The sequence below is a fragment of the Lytechinus pictus genome, chromosome 18 (genome assembly GCF_037042905.1).
Source record: "Lytechinus pictus isolate F3 Inbred chromosome 18, Lp3.0, whole genome shotgun sequence".
Lineage (NCBI taxonomy): Eukaryota > Metazoa > Echinodermata > Echinoidea > Temnopleuroida > Toxopneustidae > Lytechinus > Lytechinus pictus.
The window spans coordinates 2,020,844-2,046,763 of NC_087262.1; the positions used below are offsets into that span (position 1 = coordinate 2,020,844).

Sequence of the window (25,920 nt, forward strand, 5' to 3'; positions counted from 1 at the left end):
GGCATCGATGAATGAATGGATAGAGTCACTTGTAGCAGATTTCCCCTTGCTTTTGCCACCACTTCGGCCCTCAAATATAAGCGGCATGAACATAAAAGCTAGATTGCTTTTCTCATCTGCAAAAAATAATGTTTCAAAATATAAATACAGACAACACAGGGGATTTTGCCACCCTGGCCCATTCTGGCAATTACCAGAGTAGACACTAAAAAAAAAATACTTGGGACAATTCGGGCAATTGCCAGAGTGGGCCAAAGTGGAAAATTTTAGAATTTAATTTTAGCCACACCTGATATTTTTTAATTGGGATCAGAGTAACAATCATCAACTGTGTGGCTAATCGGGGCAATTTTAAAATCTGCCACTCTGCCTCACTGTGGCAATTGCCAAAATAGTACAAGAAATGTTGCCAAAGTAAAAAAAAATTGTGTGCCATATGCATCGCGGTTTGTGAATCAATTGACATCTATTGACCCCTAGATGACCTATGACCCCACCTCTTTTGGGGTCACATATGTACCACTTCCCAAGGCTCAATGTGTCCAAGTTTCATAAAGATCCAACAATGTGGATTTTGCAACCAATCTTATAATTTTGACCACCTGGACCTCTAACGACCCCTAGATGTCCTTTGACCCCACTTTAGTTAGGGTCACATATGTACCCTTACCCAAGGACTATTGTGTGCAAGTTTCATGAAACTATAACAAAGTATGTGGATTTTGCGACCAATCTTAAAATTTTGACCACCGAAGGTCATTGACCTGTAATGAACATGCTACAATGTCAATGATGTATACGTGCAATGTAATGATGCAATGAGGGACTGTCACTGCTTCTCGAGCAAAGCTGTGGCTGTGCATCATGTCATGCATGAACATACGATGTATGTGAATGATTGAAAACACACTTTTTTCCTGTTTTGCACTTCTATTGTATTACTTAATCTGTCCATTAATTGACACAACTGTATTCTACGACTTGTATTGAACAATTATACACAACACTCACCTTCAAACGTTTGTTCCAGGCGTTCAAGCCCCCACTCCAACAATAACTCGTGCACCGAGGACGCCATTTTTGCCGAAAACAAGCCGCGTGTGCCACCTCAGGCAACTGATTGCGTAACTTTCCAGCAACGGTTGCCTAAGTGAATGTTTCTGGTATGAAATACGAACAACCAGTTGTAGAAAAACTCGCACGTGAGTATCATTTGATAACGGTTGCTTTATTTCCATTCAACAGTTGTCGAAGTTGATATTTCTACTCAACATGTTTTTAGCAACATAAATAATTCGCCCAACATTTTCACGAAGTTGATTTTGAAGTGTTGCGCAGCGTTGCAGATTCTTAACTTTCCCCCAACACCTTATTTTCTACACATATTGCGTGAATTTTAATCAACACTTCAAACAACAAATACTAAAACCACTTTCTGCAACGGATTTCACACAACTTTTTTGCAGTGTACGCACATGATACATAGTACCTTAGGAACATTACTTAAATGCCCAAGATATAGGAGAGGGCATTAGTACTTTTTGAAAACGTAACTAAAACTTTGGGTAATTACTCTAAGGCCTTGGTTAAGTGATGTGTATTATTTATTGGTTTATTTATTTATCCTTAAGATTTTGTTGCTTGCTTTTCGTTTCATTCACGGATCAGCACCCCAATACTGTACAGTCTTTCCTTTATTAATTTCTACAGACCAATGCCCTCATCCACTTCTGGCTACCTTGTTATTCCAAAAGTTTCAAAAACTTGGGGGTAAAGATCATTGCTTTTGCGTGCCCCACTTTGTGGAATAGCCTTCCTGAAGACATTAAAAATTGCACCTCTATCGAGACTCTTTAAAATCTTCTGAAAAACTCTTTTATTTAACTCTTAGCTCTTTATGCGCCTTGAACACACTACAGAGTGGATTTTGCACTTTACAAGTCACGTTTTTATTATTTATTTATATGTTTTTATAAAATGATGATGGGGATCCTTGTCAATAAATCATTATCATCTCAAAACCATGACTGGTCAAGAGAATTAGTCAAGAGTACCAGTCAGCAGCAAATCTACTTGTTAGCTATGAACAAGATATTTCAGCCAATCGTTTAATTAGGATCCATATTGCCATCTTATAAAAGGATTGTTTTCATAATATTTTGATTGGTGATTTTGATTTATTTAAGATTGGTAATAAGATCTGAGAGATTGTTTGTGATCCGTGAGTTTGTTTGAAGAAAATTTCAATGATCTTAAGATGTTATGAGCAATTAATATGTACATGATTCCACTTATCACTGTGGCTTAAGTCTTTTCTGGTTACTGTACCATTTTCTAACTCTTTGATTATGTGTGTGAAGTGAATATCATTGGAAAAAAAATAGTCAATCAACGGTGTCCTTTTTAACTACCAATTAATGAATATCTTATTTCTAAAAGAAAAAGGACAAGTCCACCCCAGCAAATAGTTTATTTGAATAAGAAGAGAACAATCCATTAACCATAGTGCTGAAAACGTCAAAATCGGAAATAAAAGAAGTTATGACATTTCACATAACGGTTTTATGCACACACAGGTCTGTATGCAAATGAGGGGCTGATGTCACCCCTCACTGTTTCTATTTCTATGTTTTAGGAGAGTGTATATGCTTAAACAATTGTCTTTTCTTTTATGTATATTCTCTGTTAAAGGTTATTGCTATTTTGTAATTATACGGTATTGTATATATATAATTGTATTGTCCATTTATATGTTATTCCACAATTCCGTCATTTTGTAATTTGTACTGTAGCCAGATGACAGCTCTGCGTAAAGCTCCTTTAGTCTATTTTCTGTGTCTATTTTCAAATTATTATGTTATTTTTATTTTTTAAATTGATAGAAATGAATAAAACCATGAAATAAAAGCATTAATGACTTGATTGGTTCATCAGTTTGTTGGTTGGTGGTCAATCGATATGATGCTCTCTTGGTTGATTGACTGGTTGATTGGTTGGTTAGTTGATTGTTTGCGATCCTGATTGGTTGGTTGATTGGTTAATTTATTGATTGATTGGTTAGTTGACTGATGGATTGATTGATGGAATGATTGATTGGTTGATTGATTGTTTAATTGGTTGATTGATTAATTAATTGATTGATTGATTGATTGATCAATAGAATGATTGATTGGGTGGTTGATGATTGATTGATTGATTGATTGATTGTTTAATTGGTTGGTTTATTGGTTGATTGATGGATTGATTGATTGTTTGATTGGTTAGTTGATTGATTGATTGGTTGATTGATTGATTGATCGGTTGTTTAATTGGTTGGTTGATTGGTTGGTTGAGTGATGGATTGATTGATTGATGATTGGTTGATTGGTTGATGATTGATTGATTGATGGAATGATTGATTGGTTGATTGATTGATTGATTGTTTAATTGGTTGGTTTATTGGTTGATTGATGGATTGATTGATTGATTGATTGATTGATTGTTTAATTGGTTGGTTTATTGGTTGATTGATGGATTGATTGATTGTTTGATTGGTTAGTTGATTGATTGATTGGTTGATTGATTGATTGATCGGTTGTTTAATTGGTTGGTTGATTGGTTGGTTGAGTGATGGATTGATTGATTGATTTGTTGGTTGATTGGTTGGTTGATTGATTGATGATTCATTGGTTGATTTATTGATTGATTGGATGGTTGGTTGATTTTTATTTCTAAACAAGTGCACACCTATTTACCAATAATGCGTAAAGCATTTCCATTTATTTGAATGCAGTATAAAAGAGCATAGGTGTCGTAGCCGGGGATTGAACCCAGGACTTTCCATGTATAGCCAGGCACCTTAGACCACTCGGCACCTGATTGATTGATTGCGTGCTTGATTGATTGCTTGAATGATTGACTGACTGATTGATTGATTGATTGATTGATTGATTGATTGATTGCTTGCTTGCTTGCTTGCTTGATTGATTGATTGATTGATTGATTGATTGATTGATTGATTGATTGATTGATTGATTGATTGATTGATTGATTGATTGATTGATTGAATGGTTAGTTTAATCAAGTAGAGAGAGGGGGAGTAGTTATTCGCAAAACTAAGTTATGTTTTGATTTTCGATTTGTTGCTTGTTTTTGTTTAATAACTCGGGTTCAATTGTACCAGAATATTAACTTTAAAGTCTGACTAATCTTTGATCAAGATTCAGTGGGAATGATATTGGAGAATCATCTAACACTTCCATTCTCAGTTCCCCTTTTTATTTATTTATTTTTAAGTCTGGTGATTCTTCGTAAAAATAGATTTGTTTACATTCATGAATAAATATTGCTTGGTATCGTTTTTTTATCAAAAAAATTAAATACTAATAATTTTTATTATTTAGTAGGTGTATCAGAACTTAGAAAAAAAAATGTATCTATATAAACAAAATCCAGCATATTCCATCTTTGAAAAATAAACTTATTCCCCCCAAAAGAAAACAGATTTTTACCAATTTCTAGTTCGTAGGGATCCCGACGAAATTAATGGTTATGTTACAAAATGCAACCATCAACCAAATCACGTCTTATTTTTACATTGTCCACACCAAAACACCAAAGCGGTTTTAGGACAACCAAATTACTATAAAATAAACAGGTAGAGTGGGCCAACACATTTTAATTTAGAGGGGGTGGGGTATGAAGAGGCTGCATTAAGGAAGTTGTCAGTGTTTGACTTTGGCCTTACAAGCTTCCGTAGAACACACAAAAACGAAAATGACTTTGACGCCTCTGTATTGATATCTGGTTAATATCGATAAAGCATAAACAAAGGTCATTTTGACAAGGTCCTGTAGGAAATTTTGTGTTTTTGTTTTGTTATGTTGTTGCCAGGCATACTTTTTAAATGAATTTAAAAGGGGCGTGTATTAAGTGTATTGGGTATCTGATCGAGGAAGGGGTCACATATGGAAAGATAGAATTACATAAGATCATAAAGGATTTGCAAGCATCTCTTTCTCAAACCACCCATCCTCCTTTCTCCCAATCTCTCTCTCTCATCGCTGATACCAAGCCTTTTTATTGTTATTTTTTTCATTTTTTAAACTTTTTTTTTACTTACCCTCTTCATCTCCTTTCTCTTCCGTTTCTTCTCTTTTTCACTTACGACCTTTCTAAAAGATGGATCCAGGATGGAAGCGCCGTGGTGTAGCGGTTCTGACTCTCGCCTTGTAATCAGAGGGTCGTGAGTTCGAATCCCACGCCCTTTGGCAAGGCGTCAATCCACACTTTGCCACTCTCACCCAGGAGCTAATTGGGTACCGGTAGGAAACAACCGTCATTGTGGTTGGTTTAGCAAGTGTGAGCCTAACAGGCTGCTTGGAATGCATATGAATCCAGTGACCGGGTAATGATAATTGTGAAGCGCTTTGAACAGTCCTAGATTGATAAAGCGCTATATAAATGCCAATTATTATTATTATTATTATTATATAATGGAGGGTCACAATGAAAAGTTATCCTTTTGTTTGGGGAGGGGGACCCGGGGAGGGGGACAGCCAAGAAATGAAAATCGATTTTCATTCGCAATCGGTCACTAGTTTCCTTAAAATTGCCCTCTTGTGTCCCCTCAGTTTTAAAGGAGGGCACAAGGCGGAGAGGTCATCCCTCGTCCAGCTCGATTCCCCCTACAAAACTATTCATCAAATAAAGATGAAGAGTCGCCGACAACAAAAAAACGACAGTATACTTTTTCTTATTTACGTGTATATTGATATTTTATTACGACAGTGAAGTTAAAAGAATTGAAAAATATTTGATTTATATTATATAGTACAATAATCACAAATGGTTTAGTGAATAGTCACAATTAAATAAATAGTACACTGTACATTTGAATGTTCTTTAAGAAATAGTTCACAGTGGTGTCATTTTCGGGCTTTCGCCAGATTTTCAGACCCTGACAACTTTTTCTGGCTTTTTTTTCACGGCACGAATGTTTTTTTTTTATTACAACACATTAATGCTTCTTCTAGGCACAGTACGTAACACTGACCGGCATCTCTGTACTTCAAGTACAAATGGAATTATCAAATACTTTCTGAATATAATTGGATTTAATAAAATCGGATAATCCCTGTTTTATTAATCCTCGCCATGCATGCTTTTAATTGAATTTATTTAAATTTCATGCAAACGAAACTTATATCTTACATCATGCATGCAGTTATGCGTATAAAAAATAATTTGAACATCAGAGATTAAAAAAACTCTGGTTCTTCCGTGGCCGGAACACATCTTTCATTTCAGTTCGTTTACTCGGAAGCAAAACAAAATTACTCATCGAATGATCAAGGAAACAACGTAAAACACGATTAGGTTGTACATTAATTACCGGGTTAGTTATTTTAGGGCAGTTGCACAATTTCAACATCAATCCCGTCATTTCCGATACTTTATGGTCAGAATATATGGAAATGACTAATATTTGACACGATAGAAACAAGTGTATGTACCTGCCGCCAGTAAATTATATTAAATAATAATGAAAAGAAAATAAGCAGACACAATAAATCATTGCAAAACTTTCGCATTGAATTTCTTTTTTTTTTTAGAGAGAGAATTGATTGGTAAAACACCTTTTCATATGGAATGAGTGGATTTACTCTTTCCTGTTTTTTTTACTCAATTCTTCCTTTACGTATGGTTTAATAAGACTGTATAAAACCTTAAAACTTCAACCAACTGATAAGTTATTTAAAACTATTACTAAACCAATTACTGTTGGTTAAAACAAATTGCATGCGAAATGAATTGATTTTGTTAATCAACAGCTGGTAGGTTTATATTTGAATAAATTTTGGGGTTGATAAAAAAACAAATCGAGTGTTCGAAATGATGATGTATTGATCAAGAATTTTAAAACGTAGTTAATTTATGTATTTTAAGCATGTTAAAGGACTTCTTGTTGTGATATAATATATATTTTTCAGGAAACACCAAAGGGTCAAAGAGAAATTTCTCTTCAGGTATATTGGCCTTGATACATGATTGTTAAATCCACATCCAAATGATATTTCCCGTGAGATGTAAAAATAAAGTTTTAAAACCAAAATAGTTGTTTAGCTTTGTGCAACCACATTGAAAATGACCAGGCATGTAGATATCAATACACCAAACGGAACCTAAATATTTTCACCAATATATATATATGCAATCTGCCACGTCCCCTCCAGACTCAACTGTTATCATCATGATTGATTCATGCAAGGATTATAACAATATAACATGTTCTATATTCACAAATTTCGGCATAATTTTTTTATTACAATGTAAAAACTGGGGGTTAATACTGGCACCGATTGATGTCCCTAGAAGGCCACTCCCTGAGGTGTTAAAATTACACCCTAGAGATTGATCATAACACCATAGAGTGTAAAAGTAACAAACAAGGTGTTGAATTAACACCAAATACGTAACACCGGAGTTAAATGACTGGTGTGGTAATTGATCTACATGTTTGTACACCAATAAAACACAGTGTTTGTTGTGTATATGATTTTATCCGGAGATACCTTCCAGGGTCTGAGGACCATGGTATACTAAACATTTATTCTCAATGCTCACTGCAAGCTTCGCTTTCGACAACAGAATCATTTGCAAGTTGACTGAATCTTTCTTCTGAACTTCAACTTTCTCTTCTTGAACCAGCGACTCGATCAGCTCTCCATCAATAGTGTAGCTGTCTATGGTTAGCTTGGTGCTTTCAACACCATCACTTTCGTTGATGGACGCGATGAAGATGTGATCACCGAATATGGCCGGTACGAGGGCAATGGCGTCGGTTTCTTCCAGACGCCATCTAATCGAGCCAGAGTCGTCGACTGCGACGACGCAGTGGTCATTGACGGCGATGATGATCAGGTCATCGGCTTTTCTCGTCACCACTAGCTTCTGCGGGATAACGTTTCCTGCAGTGATGGTCCTAACTGACTTGGCGCCGAAGATTGGATATTCATAGCATGCAGTTGATCCGCTGAATCCAACTAGGATATGTTCGTGGTCCTGACCTTGTGTGACGCATACAGGAACAGCATCATCGGATAGATCTTCGGGATGGTCGTAATATACCGCTGGGTTCTCGCGACCAAGACATGAAAATAAACGAAGTCGATTCTCGTCGTCTATGATGACGAATCGTCCATCCGACATAGCAGCGGCTTGTTTCACCTTCACACCATCCAGAACTCGCTCTTTCGAACCGTTCGATAGGACCATCATCAGGCCCTCCGTGTCCTCTTCACAGGCGATGGCTATTCGACCATCTGGAAAGGCTGTCATTGTTGAAACCGAAGACTCGAGGTCATATTCCCGATAGATTTCCCATTCTGAGAGTTGGAAGATTTCTCCGATCGATGTTGTTTGTTCGTAGCATGACGATGTTCTCTTAAAGCCGATACGACGGACGTACTCCTTTAATTCATCAAGGTCGCTATCTTTCTCTTTCCTCGACAGAATCTCGTCAACACGCGTAAAGAAGGCATCTGCTTTGCTATGTTGTAAATTCAGACCCTTCTCTCCTTCTCCGCCCATCAGTTTTCTAGCGCTGGTTAATCGATCAAACATGTACTGCTTCGCGTCTTGAAGTCTCTCGATCTTTGCCATTAATACATCCCTTTCCACCGCAACTTCCTTTAAAAGTTTCTCTCGATTGGCGTTGACGGCTTCAATCACCTGCTCAGCCGTGCTGTTGATGATCTGTTCGACTGTATTGATCTCAAGTTCTATTTCGTTTTTCGTTTTTGAGATCTGGGAAATCTGAGAATCCGCATCTTTTAGTTTCGTCTCACATCGTGATGCTAGTTTCTTCATGAGGTTGTCGAAATTTGTTTGGGCAGTCTTGAGCTCGACACAGTCATGGTTCGGTTTTGGATGTTGCAGGACGGCGCACTGCGGACACACCATTATGCGACAATGACAGCAAAAGAAAGTTAATTTCTCACCATCATGTATGTTGCATCTTTTCGCTTGCTGTCTCATCTGCGTCTTCCCATTCTTCAGATCATCAAGCAGCACAACGTGGTGGGTTTTCATCAGGCGACGTAGCTTGGCGTGGGCATCGACGCAGTCATCGCAAAGAAATCCCCGGCACTCGTCACAACATGCCGTAGCAACCGCATCGGGAGAATCGCAGGAGCTGCATCTGAGATTGCCGAAGTCTTGGTCATTACTCTGTTCCTTTTCGTCATTGCACATGTTCTCCACTTCTGGTGACATGCTACCCGGGTCAGTGGATGGACATTGGGCCAGCTTGAGATAGCTTCCCTCGCATCCATTCGGGCACTGGAAGTCATCATCCATAGCACCTAGTACCGCCGTATAATTCTTGAAGCAGTCCAAACAAAACCGATGGGAGCAGGAGAGAACAGCGCTTTCTTCCGGCTCCTTCCCACAAAATGTACATGTTGAACTCTCGCCTAGGAGCCTCTTCAAAACCACTTCACCGCAATCCATTTTCTTTTTCAAATTCCTAAGCTGTGATGAGACTATGGTAATCGAGTATTTGACTTGTAAACTGAGTCTTGCTATAATCAATTCATCTGGTGTAGATAAACGAAACCAGTCCTATTTATACTAATCATCTACTGAGTCGCTAAGCGATTTGACGATGATAATAAAGTGACGTAATTACCGGTTCAATGGTGTCTGCACGCTATTATTGTTTTAGGTGATTATCAACAAGGTAGGTAAGTCACGCGACTCAGGGCAAAGACCGGATCTTTATAGTACTAGATACATTATTCAGTAGTTCAGTGCGACCTTCTGTCAATTTATTTATTTCTAACATAATTAGAAATATGGAATTATTTTTTTAGAAAGAGAGGGTGATGTTTATACAGGGACAGTTGCCCCCACCCCACCCGCGAAAATCTGAAAACCTACTTTTTATGTAATTAAAGTATGCATCGAATTCTTGTTCGACATTAACAAAAAACCTTTAATTTAGTTCGGTCGCTTTGCTCCCTCGCAAATTTATATTTTCAAACATTTTACTTTTTCGTTATTCATAATAAAACAAATTTTGCATATGGCCTTCCCTGTTTTACATGAGATAGATTCATCTGGTAAATAATAAAGCACTTAATAGTTGATAAATGTCATATCAAGAAGGGTTTAACTTTAATATAATATGAATCATATAGAGTATTGAAAATAATTAATGACGTAGTTCATGAAGATGCAAAAATAGTGTATACCCTTTTCCCCTTTATCGGGCTACCTGGGGTTTTTCATATATTAATTGCAAATTTAGTCTGGGATTCCTGATGTAAAATGATAGACCGACAGACAAACCAACATATTTCAGAAAAAACCGGAAAGAGTGTCATTCTCACTAATACAAATATCGTCTTAGATTTTTTTTTTGTTCAAGATTATTTGCTCGGTCTCACTTTACATTACTGAAGAATCTAAAGTACGATTTTATTTTTTACCATTCTGGTCTATTTTCGAAGTAATATTTCAGTCATTAAGTTATCCTGTCTGACGCATTTGGGTGCCGAGAAATGGAGAAAATCTCGTGTTGAATGTGTGACGAACTCTTCTTTGGTGTTTGTATGAAACTGTTGTTGAACATCAATCAGTGGCGTACCTGGCATATTTCGTCAGGGGGGGGGGGGCAAGCGACAAGGATGAGCAGGGGGGTAGCAGGCATAGACGTATATCGGCACAATTTTTTCAAGGGGGCTGATAATCATTGCCTAAATATCAACTTCACAGTTTTTAATTTTCGAGCGAGCGAAGCGAGCGAACATTTTTTTTTTCAATTATTATTTAGCATTTTAGCATGATATGATGTGCAGAAATTATACATTCGGTCATAAAATTACCAATACATATTTGGGATATTTGGGCACCTCGCAGTCCTCGTTGCCCTGCATTTTGCAGCCCCCCCCCCATACACGTTTAGATGTGTAGGCCTGGCAGTGGCACTTAAGGTGGGAAAGGTTACCCAGGGGGTGCCCAATAAAACAGTTGGGATCTTGCTACTACTGATATTTGCTTTCGGGCGATTGCACTTTATTGTCGAAATTAATTCCTTTTTTTTTGTATATCATTCCAGAAATGAGCTGTATTGCACCGTGATCGATATATTTCTAATCAAATGGCAATTGCAATGTTTATATTAAAATACTTCTTTTATTCCTCTTTGATTACATTATGTTCCCAATTCTGCTCATTTGGAGACGTTATAAAAGAGGTATTTGACATTGAAATCAGTTGCCTCCGACGAAGATTCAGCTAGGATCGAAAGCTTAGGCCCCTTTTTCACTTTCTAAAATTAATAATTGCGAGCACGAAGCGCGAGCTGAATTTTTTCAAAAAATTCAGACCTAAAATGATACATTTTGTGCACTTAATTATGAATAGGATGGTTATCTTCCTTAATAACATTTGCGAACGCGAAGCGCGAGCTAAAAATCTTGATATTAATAACAATAACGGTTATTTATATGCGCTATACACAAAAGTATCACAGCGCTTACAATTGTCAGAAATAAAATATAAATATAAATCTTAAGTAACAAAAAAGTATAAAATTGTATACATTAAATTGCATCAACTATTGGTGTTCTCAACTGCGCCAGATGAGGCCTGGTGGCCTCTTGCTTGCTGCTTCGTTCACCAACAATTTAAGGGACAAGCCCGGTCAGCATTCTTAACTGGACACTAGACTTTCTAAGCAGTTTTACAGGATGGGTTTCTAAACAGTCGCGTGGGCGTGAAGCGCGAGAAAAAACTTTTGATATTCCGACTTAAGAACTGGATATTATAAGCACTTTTTGTAACCGTGAACAAATTGGTTTCTAACTAATCAATTGACGACGCTGCGCGAAGTGCGAGCTGAAATTTTTATATAATTCAACCTGAAAACTAGACATTTATCTTAGGTATCCAACTCAAAAATTGATGCGAGCGCTACGCGCGATATCTTTATTGTTATAATTATATTACCTAAAAGTTGTTCTCTACCTTTTTCCTTCCCCGGTCAGCCCAGTCCGTCCTCACTTTCGGTACAGAGAGCACTAAAAGTCTCATTGCGTAAAAATCACAATTTCCCGATAAAAGTGAGTGTACAGTTTAATTGACATTTACCGCTAAAGATGGTGGAACTAAAAAACCGAATCAGTTGGAACAGCCCCTTGTGCCTGACAGTTTATAATATTTTTCCGACAGTCTGCAGTCCAGTTTTTGTTTTCCCCATTCTCTTAAACTTTTTCTTCTTTTTCCCCTTCCCCCTTTTTCTCTCTTTCCTTTTTCTTTTTCTTTCCCTTTTTTCGTTTTTTTTTTGCTTGTGACTCGTCAGGGGGCAAGGGGGCAGTCTCTGCCCCCCTGCCCCCCCCTTAGGTACGCTAGTGACATCAGTCCTGATGTCCCACCCCAACCAACCATCCGAATCCATTCATCCAGGATAAGATGGGGAATGCGTACTCTATAAAGCCCGGCGCACACTACACGATCCGTTGCGATGCAATTTTTGAACAAATTGCATATTTATGCATGAAATATGAAAGTAAAATCATTTTATTTGAAGTTCGGTATAATGCTAGAAATATTAAAATTCAAATTCTGCTTTCCTGCAAGCCTTGTGGTCGGAGTAAAGTCCAAATCGGTTTCAAGTCGCAGCCGATGATGACGTCATTACGATTTGGAATTGAATTTGATTTTATCCCTAAAAGGTGGCTTGAAATAAACCAAAATTTTTAGTTTAATATTCATACGACTATTCTGAACTTTGATTAAGTTTTTTTAGACTGAAATGTTCATATCAAATGCTAGAACTAATTAATTGAAAAAGGATCGTATAGGGTGCGCTGGGCTTAACTCAAGAAATCTGTTATCATCTTTATGTCAAGTTTGATCTGTGGTATCATTTCTATCAAGTATATTCCCTATCATAACAATGTCCAAAGATGACATAAATTAAAGGTTGGTTAAAGCTTAAAAATTATTTAATGAAACCACTTATTCATAACCTCAGGGGCCCGTTGCAGAAAGCGTTTCAATCAAACATAACTCGAGAAATCAATCGTAACTCAGTTTTGAGCCAATCATACACGTGCATATCTAGGACTTATGCTTGATTTGTTTGAGATGTGTTTAAATGCAACTCTTCCTTCGACCATGGAAAAGGACCCCCGGTGTGGTCTGGCTGCGATCCCGGGGAAGCGATCGGATGGGCTAGGAAGAGAAGGGGAATCGTCTGCAAATATTGAATTTCGTACAACCATTATTATACGATGTTGCCGTTACATGTTAAGAGCCTCTGACCACTATAACAAGAGACATTTACAAAATCTGGCATCAAAATCAAAGGAGGTACAATTCCCCTTTTATTTTGCCATACCGTTTGCGATGAAGGCGCCAGGAGAATTATTTGAGGTTAAAGTGAGCATTTCCTTCAATGGCATACATGTCGGTTGTTCCTAGAACTTCTGAAAACTTCCGACAGACCGATAAAACTTCCTTCGCGAACCTGATCAAGTTCCCACGAGAGCATATTCCAATGACCGCGAAATAATTATCATAAACCAGAAGGATGTTTCGACAATTTATTCTTGACCCACAATCCCCAGTTGTAATCACTAGCGTACCTACGGGGGGGGGGGGCAGAGGGGGCAGTCTGCCCCCCCTGACGAGCCACAACCCATGCAAAGGACGTATCCCTGCCCCCCTTACGAGCTTGAAAGACCTTTTTTGCCCCCCCCCCTTGACGAGCTTGAAGACCTTTATCGCCCCCCCCTGACGAGCTTGAAGCTCTTTTTTTTTTCTTTTTTTTTTTTTCTTGTCAAATTTTTTCTGGTACGAAATCCTTCATTTGTGATCAAAGACCTTTTTTTTTTTTTTTTTTAAATATTTTTTTGCTCGTCAGATTTTTTGGCGGACGGTTTTGCCCCCCCCCCCTGTGAAAAATCCTAGGTACGCCACTGGTTGTAATGTAGTATAATCTGATATGTTTGTGGAGGATAAATACTAGACCATTTATTTGATTGTTACAGCCACAGGCAGTTTTCAATTATCATATGTTTAACACCACGGGCGCCATGGGAGTACGCATATTTTTTCCGGGGGGGGGGGGGAGACCGACGCATGAAAAAAACATTTTAAATGTTTTTTTTTTCAGGGGGGGATTGTTCCCCCACTGCATACGGCCATGTTTATATTACATACACAAAACGATCAGAATTGATAAAATACTTGAGTTGGCATAGGGGTGGCGCCAAATTATTTTTAATGGGGGGGGGGGGGGGGCAAGACGCCAAGACACCCTATTCACAATTTTCTAATTCACGGCGTTTGTGAGGCGCCGTCATACAACAAGCAAGTCATGTTTTGCAGCTATGTTGATCGATTTTGTTAAAGATATTTAATATGACCTACGCTTTTTAAAGAAAAAAAATAATTGAGCTAGCTACTCCAAAAATCTTCTAATTTTCTAAATCAAGGATTTTTTGTTGTTGTAAATTTGGTAAATAAGAATTGAAATGGCCAGATATTGAAAGAAATCCCATAGAATTGTATTGCTTTAAACTATCATTACTCAACCGCAAATTATCATATTTGTGAAATTATTGACGTGTGCCCCCCACCCCTGAATTTCGATTTTTTTTTTTTCATTAGCTTATCGAAGTGGGTCTCTCTACCCCCCCCCCCCCCCCGAGTATGATCAAGAATCTCATGAAACGGCTGCGCATGCATGTAAGAATGAACCCAAGGGCACTGGGTCTGGGCATACGGTTTTGACAATGTCATTATTTTATAGTTCAGTCAAAAAGGAAATTGTTTCAAATAATTACGTAATATCACGTTTTATCTACATCATATACCTTGAAAATATTTTCTTTAATGGTGGTCATTACATCGAGAATTTTCCTTCCATCAGTGTTATTTTCACTCTCTGTTTACTGGGTCAATTGGTTTCTTCCTTTATTTTCCCATTAATTACTCATTAACATGAATTAGTTTAGTTTAGTTTTTTATGAGGATGGTTGCAACTTTTAAAGAATTAACACAATTTTCTGTAGTGTTTCGTCTTTGATGTTTTTTTTTATCAATCTGATTTCTTTTTTTTTTATTAACGTGTTTTTCTTTATCCGTTTCCCTTTTTCTCTCAATTTCCATTATAATTGTTATTTTATTTAATTATTTATCATTGTTTTTATTATTTAACATTGTTATTATTATTATTATTATCATTGTTATATTTATTAATATTATTATTATTATCAGTAGTAGTAATAGTAGTATTATTATTATTATTAGTAGTAGTAGTATAGTAGTAGTGGTAGTAGTAGAAATAGTAGTATAGTAGTAGTAGTAGTAGTAGAAGTAGTAGTAGTAGTAGTAGTAGAAGTAGTAGTAGTAGTAGTAGTAGTAGTAGTAGTAGTAGTAGTAGTAGTAGTAGTAGTAGTAGTAGTAGTAGTAGAAGAAGTAGTAGTAGTAGTAGTAGTAGTATAGTAGTAGTAGTATTAATAGTAGTAGTAGTAGTAGTATAGTAGTAGTAGTATTAATAGTAGTAGTAGTAGTAGTGATAGAAATAGTATTTGTTTTGGGGATGGTTCTTCTTTTATTATAATTTTTTCATTTTCCTTTAATTCTTACCTCCCTTTGTATTTGTATCTTTTTTCGTCTTACTTTCTTAGTTTCTTTCCTGGCACCGTTTTTCATTTCTTATGTGTTCTCTTTGTTTTTTTGTTTGATCTTTAATTCTTTCTTTTTCCATCATTTATTCCTTTTCCCCTATGTCCTCCCCTCTACCCTAGTTATCATGGTCCGTCGTAAAAGAAAAAAATTAAGTCATTCGGGAAGCAATACTTTGAGAGACATTACATAATCGAACCATAGCGTATTCTATCCAAACACCATTCCTCACGACGATTGTGAGTTAGATCAAAGATCTTACAACTTATGGTTTGGTAAACCTTGCTGTAAGTTGACCAAACTTTGATCATTATTTTTACTGAAAACCAGGGACACAAATTACCAGCTAATGTCTTCTCCTTATTTTTTTTTTGTTATTTATCAAACGAAACGGAAATAACACCTGTCCCATTATATTCTTTAAAACGCGATTGTAAAATATTATGATTCACTCATTACTGTACAGAACCCAAGTTACTCTTTTATCTATTATGTATATATTGTTATTTTATGTTAACAGGACCAGGCTGAAAAACAGTCAATCTGAGCCTGTTATCCTGTGTAAAGATATTTTAATAAATAAATAAAGCGTTCCTCGTATACAGCCTGTTTTGTTGATAAAGGAAAATTCTACAGGTATGAAAAACTGACATTTTTATGATTTGATATAATATGACAATAATCGTTAGGACATGATCCCAGCATCAGCCCACTCATAATACATTCGAATTTGTTTTACGAAATAATGCAAAAATTTAATTTAATATTATTCTTTATTTCTATCCGATTTTGATGAAATTATATATCAATATGTTTTTTTTTACTTTTACTCTCTTTATTGGAATTTCTGTATTTTCAGCTTCAAGTACCAGTACCACTTTAGGTATCGTTATCGTTCACAAATCATGTTGTCGTAGTTATATCTTCATAACATATTTGTTTGTTAGTTCACAAATCATGTTGTGGTACTTGTATCTTCATAACACATTTTATTGTTCGTACACATACCATGTTGTTGTAATTATATTTTCATAACATATTTGTTTGTTAGTTAAGAAATCATGTTGTTGTATCTTCATAACATATTTGTTTGTTCGTACACAAATCATGTTGTAATTATATTTTCATAACACATCTGTTCGTTGGGTTCACAAATCATGTTGGGGAAATTACATCATGACATTTGTTTGTTCGTTCACAAATCATGTTGTTGTAATTACATCTTCATAAAATTTTTGTTTGTTATTCTTCTTGTTGATGTTCTGATTCTTCTTAATATACCAAGTAATGCTGTCATAAAACCGTTTTGAGAAGAGCACTTCTGTTTGGTGCTAGCTTAATGTGCCTATATTACTATGATAATCCTTCCTGTCTGAATTTGTGTTATGAATATGATTAATCATACGCAGATCGGAAAACGGATGTTATCATGGCAAAGTAATGGTTATCATGGTTGTGATGATAATACCTCTTCTCCCAATATACATGGTATAATCAGGGGTTGCAGAAGCGGGGGGCTGGGGTAGCGGGCTTCAGCCCCCACTTTTTTTTCCAAAACCGTGTACAAAAACGTAGAAATGATCATGTGATTGTGATTTTTTGCATGGTCAGCCCCCCCCCCCCCACTTTGAAAATCGTTCCGCGGCCCCTGATAATGAATACTGAAACGATACTCGTCATCTGGTCATCATCATAATTGACAATATTTTGTCTTCTACGTTCTTCATGTCACTCTCCTCTTCTTCACCACTTTTTTTTTTTCTCTCTACCTCACTCAATTTTCTCTTTCTATTTGGAAGTCATACTCTCCCCTCTCCCTCTCTTTCTTTATATTACTCTATTTTTTTTCTCTCTCTCTCTTCCCCTGTGCTTATTTCTCTCTTCCACAGTCTTCTATTTATGAGATACATCTTTTAATTGGATTTAAGTTTTGATATAGAATACTGTAATCACGTTTTGCTTCATTTGCTTTGTTATATTGTACTTCATGAATCTTTGTAAATTGGCCCTTTAGCATGTGCTGCTGGTCATTTTTTATGTGCGTAAAAATATGCCAATGAATAAATGAATTAATAAGTAAGTAAATAAATAAATATATATCAAAACTTAAATCCAATTAAATAAATAAATAAGTGTATAAGAAAGGTCACTGCACCCCATCACACAAGCACGACCGTTCACGCAGGATCCCGTATTCTCTACTTTTATTATTTTTTTGGCGTGCATAAATTATGCATACTTTTCAATACAAAAAAATTAAACGATGATAGGTGAGGATCAATGATAACGCATAGAACGTCACATTATTTTGTTGAACAGATCATGCTTCAATTTAATCAAACTTCATCCGAAGTCAAAAAATATACATAGAGCTATATGTATCGATTATTTTTTTTTTCTTCAATATGCTTACATTTCCATGGTATACCGTCACTCTCCATACACTCTTCAATTTACACAAATGGAGCATTGTGGCCCAGTGGATAAGTCTCCGGACTTTGAAACAGAGGGTCGTGGGTTCGAATCCCAGCCATGGCGTAATTTCCTTCCGCAAGAAATTCATCCACATTTTGCTGCACTCAACCCACGTGGGGTGAATGGGTACCTGGCAGGAATTTATTCCTTGAAATGCGTGTGCGCTGTAATCTTAGTAATTACGGCTGCCAAGCTACAGCTGGGGTAATAATATCCAAGTCCTTTGGAAGCGCATAGAGACATTATTCATAATTGTGATATGCACTATACAAGAACTGTTTATTATTATTATTATTAATTGATTACGCGATACACAATTTATGACATGTAAAGGAGTGGGTTTTATTGACTTTATAGTATATAATTTGAGATCTTTTATCAGGTACATTAATTTTTCATTAACGTATAAAGAATATTTTTTCTCATGCCGTACTTCTCACGGTCGTATTTAAATGATTCGGAACAACACGCCGCAAAGACAAATAAATTTTATTTACCAAAAACCAACAATGCATGTAAATAAGACAATAAGGGGTTATTGCAACCTCTGCGCAGACGTTTTTTTCTGAAACGTTGTCACAAGCCCTTCATGACAAAGAAGCTTTTGCCGAAAATCGGTAAATCAACACAGCAGTGTCCTCCTGTAGACTCCAGACAAACGACTTATTTGCAATTTTTCGTCGGCTCACAATTTTGCGTCGGCCCGTAAAGTTGAAAGAACGATTCTGATTGGTTCCTAGTCACCGAGCAAAACGTTCATGCAACGATGATCTTGATAGGTCATTTCATTTTGCAATTAATCTCTAACCTATGTGTTGCTGGATCCTGCTGTCCCCCGGTTAACAAATTTTCGACAATGACCTCTAACCTGTTGATTGTGATTTGATGAGCATTTTCAATAGATTCTCAATTTTCCAGAAAGCGTCTGTGTAGAGTGGTTGCGAAAACCCTCTCTTATGGCGAGGGAGTGGATTTTAGCCTACACATCTTTCAAGCGGCGAATGTCAGTGTTTTATGATAAAGGTTGAAAAATTGAAGAAAAGCTGACAAACAAACGAAGTCCAGACCATGGCGGTGATTGAGTGCTTATTTTTGGTAGTAAATGTTCCGAATTAAAGTAACAGTGGAATCACGATTTAATGATTTTACAATTCTTAGTTGATTTGACATATTTTGTCAATTCGTCTGCTGAAAATTTCCTGATTTACAATAATAAACGTTAATTTCTTACCGAATTAGACTTCATTTCGTTTATTTCCATATCCAACATTTACAATTTGTTTCGTACATTTCGATATACGTATGCATGGAGCTATACGGGGGCGGATCCAGGATTTTCCAAAGGGGGGGGGGCAAATTTTTCGGAGGAAAATGTTGACCAGCAAAATAAAAGGTTTCAACCACAAATAAAGGACATTTCGTACCCGAAAAAAATTGACAAGCAAAGCCAAAAAAAAAAGAAGGGTTTTCAACCACAAATAAAAATTACAAACTTTAATTTTGCTTCTCAAAGGGGGGGGGGGAGGGGGGGGGGCACGTGCCTTCTGCCCCCCCCCCCTGGATCCGCGCCTGGAGCTATAGCTCCATGATGTATGTATATGTCCTCCCAATATCGGTAAACTTGGAAATCATGATAGTTGTCAATTAAGGTTTATCTATTAATCTGTATTATAAAATATGCAATAAGTCATTAACGTCAAATCTGAATAAATCAAATCAAATACAATTAAAAATAATCAAATAATTATTATTATTTATTATTGTTATTTATTCGGCAAATAATATACAAAAATACATTTCAGTGTAAACAATACAAAATAAGAAATATCAACCATTGGAAAGCCAGGGACAGAAAAAGTTAACTTAATTACTGTGGCATGAAGCCTCCTGTCCCAATTCCAATGGTTGATTTACAATAGATATTAATAACTAAACAATAATAAAATACTCGTAATTATAAAGAGGTGTAGCATGCAAATCGTATCATATCAAATCAAATCATATCAAAGCATATATCAAACAAAATCAAATAAAATCATATCATATTAAATCAAGCCAAATCATATCATATTATATCATATCATATCATATCAAACCAAATCGTATCGTATCATATCATATCATATCATATCATATCATATCATATCATATCAAATCATATCAAATCAAATCATATCATATCAAACAAATCCTATCATATCGTATCGTATCGAATCAAATTAAATCAGGTCAAATCAAATCATATCAAATTAAATCAAATCTAATCAAATCAAATCTAAAGGTCGCGACTCACTCGATCCCTTCTAGGGGCCTAGGAATGATTTTTAAAGAGGGGTGCTGGTGTGTTAAAAAGAATACAAAAGTTTGTTTTCAATATGTGAAGGGGATTTTGGTCAAATCTCTACAGCTAACTGTCTAATTTCCAAGTGATGTTGCGTACGGTGTGTAACATACACAGCACTCCCAGAAGAATCTTGAAGCAACCCCAGAACCCCCGCTTCATATACAGTGGGTATAAAACAAGTGGAACGCCTCTGGCAGTCTCGCCTGCATTACGCAATTTAATATAGCAGCAGTGCTAACTGTGAAAACTACTATGAAATAATCATTCACAAAAACATCATTCATATAATGACATAATACCACGTTCATTGACCATAAATGACATTTGAACGGAGACTTAAGACTGTCAACTACACCCATGTCCACATTTCATCCACTCTATCCATAAACTTTCAAAGTTATGATGGCACTTCAACAATTACCCCAACATGGCCTAAGTTTATTGACCTTAACTGACCTTTGACTTGGTTTTGTGACCTGAAACTCACAGGGGATGTTCAGTGATGCTTGATTACTCTTATATCCCAAGTTTTATGAACTAGATCCATAAACTTTCAGAGTTAGGATGGTAATTTAACATATACCCCCAACACGGCCAAAGTTCATTGACCTTAAATGACCATTGACCATGGTCATGTGACCTGAAACTCGCACAGGATATTCAGTGGTACTTGATTAACCTAATGTCCAAGTTTCATGAACTAAATCCATAAATTTTCAAAGTTATGATAGTAATTCAACAAATACCCCCAACTTGACCAAAGTTCATTGACCCTAAATGACCTTTGACCTTGGTCACGTGACCTGAAACTCAAGCAGGATGTTCACTAATACTTGATTAACCTTATGTTCAAGTTTCATGAACTAGGTCCATATACTTTCTAAGTTATGATGTCATTTCAAAAACTTAACCTTCGGTTAAGATTTTGAAAATAATTTTCCCAACATGGTCTAAGTTCATTGACCCTAAATGACCTTTGACCTTGGTCATGTGACCTGAAACTCAGGCAGGATGTTTGGTAATACTTGATTAACCTTATGTCCAAGTATCATGAACTAGGTCCATATACTTTCTAAGTTATGATGTCATTTCAAAAACTTAACCTTAGGTTAAGATTTGATGTTGACGCCGCCGTCGGAAAAGCGGCGCCTAAATTATGATATCTTTATTTTGATGTTAATAGATGCTCTGAAATCTTATCTTTGAAATGCCATTTAAAAAGAAAAATTTTGTTCATGCTTGATCGAACACGGGACGTTTTTGTCGGGGGTTCAAAAAGAGGCTTGCGCCAAAATGGCAGAAATGAGAAATTTGATGATCAGACTTCTTGCTAATCAGCAGACTTCCTTTTAACCTTTTCATTATCTTTGCCATGATTTTCGAATTATGCTGTCAAATTTCATTGACAAATTTATTTAGTAACTTGAATCATTTTGTTTTTTCGTTAAAACTTCTTTAACCTTTGAATTTTCCTTCATAAGCAAGACTTTTTGTCAACCCAAGCAAGAAGATTTGCATTATTAATTGGGAGAACTTGTAATTATTCAAATCGTATTTTATTATGTGAAACAAATTATGTTATGGTACCTTTAAAAATATGAATCCTATTTTCAAGGGTTATTGATTCCTTGACCAAGTTTAATTATGTTTTTGACAGGTCAATCAGGAAAGGATTCATGTCTTTCAATGGCAATGGTGTATTGAGTCAATTTTGAAGGAGCTAGATATGGCAGATCGGATAAAATGTATTTAAAAGTTGTGAGCGAGCGAAGCGAGCAAGCAAACATGTTCACTTTTTTTATTAAAATATCAAATTTTGTGATAGATTTTGACATAATATTCAGAAATTAAATCATCTTTCCTTTTATTTCCTTTCCACTTTTTTTTTATTGGGGGAACACCCCGAGCCCCCGCCCATCTGTACGCCACTGTTCAAAGGCGCCATAACCTTTGTAGCACACAATGAAAGGATTTGACAAAAAAAATACACGCTCTCCCATACTTCGGTTGTAAAAAATTGTGTTTGCTTAAAGAAGGAATATTGAAAGAACATATTAAAAAGAAACAACAACAGAACAATTCAAGCAAATAAACAGATTTGAAAATGAATTTTGACCGCATAATTCGAAAATTATGGCAAAGATAATGAAAAGGTTAAGAGGAAGTCTGCTGATTAGCAAGAAGTCTGATCATCATCAGTGGCGTATCGTGGGTCATGGCATAGGAGGGGCACGAGCAAAACATTTTGAGTCACTTAGTGGGCGCGCTCAATTGCTAGGTATACTGAACTACATGTACTAGAAACATTTTAAGGACTGTGCCATTAAACGGATATATATCTCACTAATCAAATAATGCGAGTGTGAAGCGCGAGCTGAAAATTTTTGATATTCAGACTTAAAAAGGGACATTAAAGTAAATTTTTATAATCATGATAGTTACGTTTCTGTCTCGCAAAACAAACAATGCGAGCGCGAAACGCGAGCTGAAATTTTTGTGTTCATGACCCCAAACACGTACATGTTAATGACTTCTTTTTAAGGAATCCATGAAGAGTATACATATCTCACCTCACCATAGTCATCTAATGCGAATGTCAAGCGCTTGCTAGTTTTGTTAGAATTACATTTAAACATATGAAGCATTTTTGTGTAGTCATTGTATCCATGGTTAACATACGCATCTCAATAATCAAATATTGCGAGCGCGAAACGCGAGCTGAAAATTCAGGAAATTCAGACCCGAAGAGGGGCATTTTAATATGTCTGTAAAGCGCTTAGAGACGTCGTTCCGATGTGTTAAGCGCTATATAAATGCGGAATATTATTATTATTATTATTTTAAGGATGTTTGTAGGCATTCACGAAGACCATACGTGTTTCACTAATCAAATGATGTGAGTGCGAAGCGCGAGCTGAAAATCTTTGATATTCAGACCAGAAAAAAATAAATCTTTAGGACTGATTTTAGGAATTCACGAAGAGCAGACATATCTCACCAATCCACCAATGCGAACGTAAGAACGGACGTGAAATCACTTTATGTAGTCATGAAAAATAAGCATGTGCCACTTGATCAAGCAATTATAACTCGAAGTGCGAGGAAATATATTCGATGTATTGACTTAAACATGGGATGTTTTAGTACAACAGGATTATCATATCTCGTTAAACAGACAATGCGAACACCAGGAACGATGAACATAATAGGCCCTGTGTAAATTTTGTTTCATAAAGTTATGAAAAAAAAAATTCTTATGTAATATAACATATTGTACAATGATTTCTTCTTTCCCACTACGTTTCTCTTCCTTTCTCCCTCTTTTTCTCCTTTTCCCCGGTTTTCGCTTTTTGCCAGCGGATGGGGGGGGGGGGGGGCACTGATGATCTAGATTCTAGAATTCTTGTAAATTGTTTTCAGAGTTTTTGAAATAATTTCTTAGATTATCTGTAATCATTTTCCATAATTTCTTTATATTTCAGAGTGGAAGTACATTAACCCCTTTTGCTTACACAGATGATAAAGAAAGATCCCGCGCGGAGGCATATCTGGTTGGGGAGAAGCTCGGATGCGCAACAACATCAAGTAGAGTTCTTATTTCTTGCTTGAGGACCAAATCAACATCTCAGATCCTAGCTCGTTCATTGTCCGTACATTGATCTACTCAGTGGCGTACCGTGGGTCACGGCATTGGGGGGGGGGGGGGGGCACCAGCAAAAAATTGAGTCACTTAGTGAGCACGCGAGGCGCGCTCAATTGCCAGGTATACTGACCTGATAGAGACACTTTAAGGACAGTGCCATATGTATGTCACTGATCACATAATGCGAGCGCTAGCTGAATATTTTTATATTCAGACCTAAAAAGGGACATTATAAGCAAATTTTTGTAATCATGATACGTACCTGTCTCGCTAAACAAACAAAGCAAGCGTAAAGTGCGAGGTGAAATTTTTGTATATATTGACCCGAAAGAGGGTCATTTTAAGAACAATATTTTAGGAATCCATTAAGAGTATACATATCTCACCATAGTCATCTAATGCGAGTGCCAAGTGCTTGCTGATGGTGTTAGAATTATATACATCTAAACACATGAAGCACTTGTAGTCATTGTAATCATGATTAACATACGCCTCTCAATAATCAAATATTGCGAGCGCGAAGCGCGAGCTGAAATTTAGGAAAATCAGACCTGAAGAGGGACATTTTAAGGCTTGTTTGTAGGAATTCACGAAAACCATACGTATTTCACTAACCAAATGATGCGAGCGCGAAGCGCGAGCTGAAATTTTTGTATATATTGACCCCAAACGGATATTTTAAGGACTATTTTTTTAAAGGAATTCATTAAGAGTACACATATCTCACCATAGTCATCTAATGCGAGTGCCAAGCGCATGCTGATTTTGTTAGAATTACATCTTAACACATAAAGCACATTTTAGTCATTGTAATCATGTTTTTCATACGCATCTCACTAATCAAATATTGCGAGCGCGAAGCGCGAGCTGAAAATTTAGGAAATTCATACCTGAAGAGGGGCATTCTAAGGCTTGTTTGTAGGAATTCACGAAGACCATGCGATGTGAGCGCAAAGCGCAAGCTGAATTTTTTTATATTCAGATCAGAAAAAGGGACATTTTAGGGACTAATTTTAGGAATTCATGAAGAGCAGATATATCTCATCAATCCACTTATGCGAACGTAAGCACGGACATGAAAAGTTTTATATTAAGACCCTAAAATGGGGCAATCACTTTAAGTAGTCATGAAAAATAGGCATATGTCACTACATAAAACAATAATAATTTGAAGTGCGAGGGAATATATTTGCTGTATACTGACCTGAACTAAAAAGCAGGAGGTTTTAGTACAACAGGATTATATACCTCGTTAAACAGACAATGCGAGCACAAGGAACAAAGAATACATAATGTAATATAACATTATAATGAACAATAATTTCTTCTTTCCCATTACGTTTCTCTCCCTTTCTTCCTCTTTTTCTCCTTTTCCCCGTTTTTTTTTTGGCCAGCCGATTGGGCGACACGCGCCCCCCATGCCCCCCGTAGTTACACCACTGATCATCATATTTATAATTTTATGCCATTTTGGCGCAAGTCTCCTTTTTTAAACCCAGACAAAAACATAGCTTGTTCACTCATGCATGAACGAAACTATTTTTTTTTAATGGCATTTGAAAGATAAGACTTCAGAGCACCTATTAACACCAAAATATAGACATCATAATTTGAAGAGAAAAAATATAGACTTTTCAAATCTGTCCCGGTTTTTTTTATACGCACTGTACAGGGCCATTGCCCCTTCCTACACCCTTTCCCATAATCTAATGAGCCTTGGCAGAGAACTGAACAATAAAACTACCAAGGCTTCATGGATAGAGGGATAGAAATGCCC

General features: G+C 36.4%; 1 protein-coding gene across 1 annotated transcript; it reads right to left on the minus strand.

Moving 5' to 3' along the window:
* Window positions 1-6,595: 6,595 nt before the first annotated feature.
* Window positions 6,596-9,621, minus strand: LOC129281314 (uncharacterized). The gene has a single exon (XM_054917253.2). The coding sequence runs from the start codon at window positions 9,490-9,492 to the stop codon at window positions 7,540-7,542; it is 1,953 nt and encodes a 650-aa protein (XP_054773228.2). The 5' UTR covers window positions 9,493-9,621; the 3' UTR covers window positions 6,596-7,539.
* Window positions 9,622-25,920: the final 16,299 nt, after the last annotated feature.

Coding starts and splice junctions, on each gene's coding strand:
- LOC129281314 (XM_054917253.2), bottom strand. CDS start 9,492: ATGGATTGCGGTGAAGTGGTTTTGAAGAGGCTCCTAGGCGAGAGTTCA.